We start from the raw sequence: 5,736 nt of genomic DNA, 5'->3' as shown, positions 1-5,736 counted from the left end.
TTTTTCATTTTTAGGCTAGCTTCTTTAGAGCCTCTGGTATTTTAGTCATTCACTTTATTTAATTCCCCCTTCCCTCCCATTTCTTTTCATAAATTTATAGCACCCATGAGGCTAGTCCTGGGAGGTGCGTTTTGCCCCAGAGAATGTGTGTCTGGTGCTGTGGTTGCTTGCTAATATCGCTGTGGCTTTTAAAATTTAACTTGTGTTACTGGACTTAAACTCTGTAGTGTAAGAGTTAAATTCTGATACTGCTTTTCTCTGTTGTGTCCTGTCAGATCACTTGGTGGCCTGGCTGTGGGTTCCCACTGTCACCAAAAAGCCGCTCCTTTCACACCTGTCCATCCAGCACCAAGGGACTCAGCTCAACACCATTGAGGCCGAGGACTCCCGTGGGCAGTGGTGGCTTTTGTGCGCATTCACGGTGTGGTGCCCCCAGGGTTGGGGTTTGGAGCATACTCAGGACTTTTCACAGCCCTGGCTGTTCCTCAGGTTGGTGAATGGACTCAACTCTTCAAAATCCTCCTGCTACTGTGTGAATCTGAAGTGACATTTAGCATTGCAACCTGTACATTTGTATGAAATGTTTGTAGCTACCTTCAGCAATATGGTATTTATTTATGTATGCAATTATTCCATACATACAGGTTTACCACACCAATACTCCAGCTGTAACCTGGCAGTCTGTGAGGTGCCTGTCAGTCTGGGACCACCAACAAAGGTCTGTCATCAGTAAGGAACTCCCCCTTCCCCTCCAAAAATACAGGGTCAACAAATCAAACCATGCTTCTCTAAGTCTGCATGCATTTAATGCAGGCTGTTTTGGAAGATCTTTGCACCAACAGCCGGAAGGAATGGCTCTCATATAAGGAAACTTCCACTCTATTTGACATACTGTGAAATCTTTCTCAACTAGGCTCTTGTCACGATAGTAATTTCAACATTAAATGCTTCCAACTATTTTGCTTCTGATACTGTTTGGGCAAAGGAGCATTAAATTTTTCTCTGACAGAATACAGGCACATGAGCACGAGCTTCCTGGAAAGCTGGACCTAGAACAGCCTGCTAACAAGGCAATTTTAAAGCCGTTTACTCTTTTCAAACACAGATGAGTAAAGGTGGCAAGTTGTGTGATAATTTGTGCTCAGAGGGAAGTATCTTTGATTAGTTTGAAGCTTGATGGTTCAAAAAGGAGGCCTGAACTCGATAGCAATAGTAGCTGAAATCCTGTAAGGAGTTATACTGCTCTCACAAGCCTTTCCTACACAGAAACATAGCAGATAAAAATGGCAAACAATGTTAGTCTATGACCTTAGAAAACAGAGCGCTCTTTAACCATTTCAGCTGGATCTGCAGGTTAAAGCAGGTAACCAGGGGATTACTTGATCAGGCTGTGATGCTTTGTCTAAGCAACTAAGCAACCAGCCCCGTGGTCACATCACACCTGGACACAAGAGCACCTACAAAGCATGACCCCAGCCTGAGGTACCAGCTTACGGACAGACAGTGCTGGCCGGAAGAATTCCTGCTCTTGAAGGCAGGGGAAAAAGCCCCTCATCTCCACTCACACCTTCCCCTGTGGAATATTACCCCTATTTCAGCCACACTTCAGCGACAGATCACTCGGACTTCACGCAAGCTATGTTTTACAATTTTATTCTGCAAACCCCACGCTGGGTCTTCAGTTCTCCTTCTCCTGCACAGTCTTTGTTCCGCGCAGTCTACCCGTGCGGCGGGCAGCAATGAGACCGACTTTGCGCCCAGCAGGAGCATCCCTCCTGATGGTTGAAGGCTTGCCAATGTGCTGATGGTTACCACCACCAAAGGGATGTTCTACAGGCTGTGGAAACGGAAAGCAACTCGTCAATATAATTAAGAAACAAGTAACGATGTTTGACAGCAATAAACTCATTTAAGGGAACAAAAAATTAACTGCTTTGTTTTTCATATCGTGCAGCAACTATCAAGTGCTGCCAAGTACCCTACTTAAATGTCTCACTGCAAGGTAATCTGTGCAGCTTTCTTTCCAGATAGGTATGTGCCAGAGTCCTCCCCACAACAAACAAATCCTTTCTAAACCACGAAAGAGGAAAGTGAAGACGCTAACTGAAACTGGACTCACATTCATGGCCACACCACGGACACGTGGCCAGCAGTTTCTCTTCGCCTTGTACTTGTGATAGGCACGGCCAGCCTTCAGGATGGGCTTGTCAATACGGCCTCCACCAGCAACAATTCCTGAAATAAAATGCAAAGAAGTGCAAGTGTAACAGATGAGCGTGCAAAAGAAAGTGTTTAAGTTGAATAAGACAAATTCCTAACAATATTCAAGTTCTAAAATAAGCTCCTAAAGACCAATCTCCAACAAGCCCAGCTGTGTGCTCAGACTGACGCTAACACTGAGATCAGACCTATGGCTGCCAGCCACGAGCGAGTGCTCTGCCAGAGGAAGCAGACCTTAATTGCCAGTTCTCAATCCGTACGTACAGGAGTGAGTTTAACACTTTCTACAGCATTACCAGTTTTATTGCTAAGGTTTCTTGGGCAACCTTAACAATAGCTTTTCAGCTAAAGAAAGTATGAATTGGAAGAGCCCAGGAGGCTTTCAAGAACTTTGAGGCTCAATTCCTACTTATTTCATCATTTATTTAGCCAATTTTACCAAGTAACAGACCACAGCTTGCTCACTTTGGTGTCTTCTATGCAGAAGGCGGCGAGCGTCACTTGCTGAGCACAGCAGTCATCGCAGCTGACAGCCAAGCGTAAAACAAACCTGGTAAAACCTCAGCTTCTTAATGGTGACTTTCACTCCTTGCCAGACCTTCCAGAACATTTCACCTGCTTGACACCACCTCTAGTGGCTGAGCACCTCCAGCACTACCCCTACGGGCTGTCACTGTATGAAAACCGGGAAACCATCGATGCCATTTTCTGCAGAAGTTCTTCCCCAAGGACTGCAGATGTTACAGGCTGAGCAATTCCATTACGGCTTGAGGACAATCAGCGTCTAATTTTCTGTCCTCTCACTAGGCCAAACCATCTCCAAATTTAAGTTGCCATTAACCAAAAGTAATGCAGGCAGTAATATACAAATCAGGCACTTGTGCATGGACTGCACCTGTGCATAACCCTGGGTCCAGCCCATATATGATGCTATTTTCAAGACAGTATTAGAAACTGGGGCACTGTAAAATGTAAAATCAGTGACAGGTTCGTAGCCATCTCTCCTTACCCACAACGGCTCTGTTTGCAGAAGAAATCACTTTCTTGGAGCCAGAAGGCAGCTTCACTCTGGTTTTCTTCGTTTCAGGGTTATGGGAGATAACAGTGGCGTAGTTTCCAGAAGCACGGGCCAGCTTTCCACGGTCACCAGGCTTCTCCTCGAGGCAGCACACGATGGTGCCTTCCGGCATGGTGCCAACGGGGAGAACGTTGCCAATGTTCAGCTGAGCTGCAAAGAGCCATCAGAGGATCAACAGCTTCACTTGGGCTGCTGTACTTGAATTGCAATTTGATTTAACATGGGACTCTGTGCAAAGAAGGGGGGGCAGCGTGAGGAGACTGCAGTCTCCAAACCTAGGTTTGCTTTAAGCTATCGGAAGTTACTGCTTTGTGATGGCTCACAACTGCACTTAAAACATCCCCAACTTCACATATTCAGACAAGATCTGCTCTAGCCTTCTGAAACGGCCCAGGCCACAGGCTTCCCACCTCAGCTCACCTTTCTTGCCGCAGTACACGAACTGACCGGTGTGAATGCCCTCCGCAGCAATGAACAGCTCAGTTCTCTTCTTAAACCTGTACGGGTCACGGAAGGCGATCTTGGCAAGGGGAGCGCCGCGGCCAGGATCATGGATGATGTCCTGTTGGGGTGGAGATGGGCTTTACAACAGGCTACGGCATTTGCCACGGGTTTGACTTCTGCAGAAATCAAAAGAACCAGAAAAACTGGGGGTGATTACTACTGAGGTAATTCTAGTAGGATCCCCCTTTCTCAGAAGGGTCTTGATTTCTCCTGACACGATGGAGTTGAAGATTCACATTTATATGAACACAACCTCAAGTACCTGTATCACAAAATAACCACCCTGGTTAAGCGTGCTGCTTGAAACCAACCACATCTGAACTGTTTCATTCCTGACGCTCTGCGGATATCGGCTCTCTCCATACTGAGAAACCCACTTTCACTAGACGCCCAGTCACCTTTGGACAAAGCTGGACACAAGCAGCAACTTCTCCAAGTGTTTTCCCAGAAGGGCAGTGTTTCCAACCTCCTGGTATTAAGTACACTGAAGTCATATAGGCCCCTAAATGAGGGAGCACAGACTTAACTTGTTGTTTTTCTCTTAGAAAAATACAGCAGGTCTGTTCCTTAAGTACACATCCACATATTTAGACCACAGCCGAGCGATTACGCTCTTTAAGAGGTGTCCGTTTTCTAGGAAAGCTCAGATGTTGTTGGTGTCCAGCACTAATATTTCTCCTGCTGTTTTCGACCCTGTCAGGCAAACTCCTCCATGTACTACATCAGTTTAAGCCAAAGCCACCTACTTATTTTTTATAATCAAAATCAACTACGGTGAGTGTAAAAAAAGTTTATTCTACAGCCCAAACTTGCTTTAAAAGGCTGAAGAGAGGGCTTGATATTCAGGGCATCCAGCCAGGTTCCCACTGGCACTGTGTGCAGTCACACACAGAATCTTAGGAGTTGGAAGGGACCTCGAAAGATCATCCAGTCCAACCCCCCTGCCAGAGCAGGATCATCTAGACTAGGTCACACAGGAACGTGTCCAGGCGGGTTTTGAATATCTCCAGAGAAGGAGATTCCACAACCTCTCTGGGCAGCCTGGTCCAGTGCTCTGTCACCCTCACAGTAAAGAAGTTTTTCCTCATGTTCAGATTGAACCTCCTATGCTCCAGCTTGCTCCCATTGCCCGTTGTCCTGTCATTTGATATCACTGAGAAGAGCCTGGCTCCTTCCTCCTGACACTCGCCCTTTACAAATTTATAAACATGAATGAGGTCACCCCTCAGTCTCCTCTTCTCCAAGCTAAAGAGACCCAGCTCCCTCACCCGCTCCTCATAAGAGAGTCTGTGTCACTGACACCCAAAAAATACCTACAGCACACCCAAAACACCATACCACACCCCAAATAAAAGTACTGCCTTGCCTCCACTGCTCAGAACTAGGATGGATGGAGAACAGTGTTTATGAAGATTGTTTTGGCTTTTTTTTAAAGATGCAATGAACCACATGGACAACTCTCCCCAGCCATGTTTCATGGGCTACACGGAGTCCTTTGGCAATGTAAAAGCACGTTGCTATTCCTACATCTCAAAGCCCTAACAGAAAATCGTACTGCTGCCTGTGTGCTACCAGGTTCTTTAAACACTGTGGTTTAACATTTCAAGGAACACGACTTGCCTGAACAAGGAGCAGCCAAACAGCACCCAGCACAGCTGACAGGACCTCAGCTCCCTTACACAAGCGAAGTGCACGGACAGCCATGCTCCAGGGCCCTTGGCACGGTGACCGGGCACTGAGGGTCCTCCCAGCCGCGCACCCCCCACCCCGCGGGACCCAGAGCACCCGGGGACCCACCGCGGAAGGCTCGCCCCTTACCTTGACGATGCCCTTGATGTAGCCGTGCCTCTCGGCGAAGTCGACGGCGCGGAGCTTGGCCGGGCCCTTCCTGTGCTTCACATGGGCGCGGAAGACGGAACCCGCACCCTTTCTCT

General features: G+C 47.3%; 1 protein-coding gene across 1 annotated transcript; it reads right to left on the bottom strand.

Moving 5' to 3' along the window:
* Positions 1 to 1,637: 1,637 nt before the first annotated feature.
* Positions 1,638 to 5,731, bottom strand: RPL8 (ribosomal protein L8; the record flags this gene model as incomplete). The annotated part of the gene is made up of 5 exons (XM_010191216.1): positions 1,638 to 1,837; positions 2,120 to 2,235; positions 3,230 to 3,448; positions 3,719 to 3,860; positions 5,621 to 5,731. Coding segments are annotated over 5 exons (747 nt in total), but the record flags the coding sequence as incomplete, so codon positions are not given.
* Between the last annotated feature and the right edge of the window lie 5 nt (positions 5,732 to 5,736).

This window comes from Mesitornis unicolor, unplaced genomic scaffold, assembly GCF_000695765.1.
Source record: "Mesitornis unicolor isolate BGI_N332 unplaced genomic scaffold, ASM69576v1 scaffold52158, whole genome shotgun sequence".
Lineage (NCBI taxonomy): Eukaryota > Metazoa > Chordata > Aves > Mesitornithiformes > Mesitornithidae > Mesitornis > Mesitornis unicolor.
The sequence above is the reverse complement of the archived record's forward strand: the minus strand, read 5'-3'. Positions and strand labels throughout refer to the sequence as shown.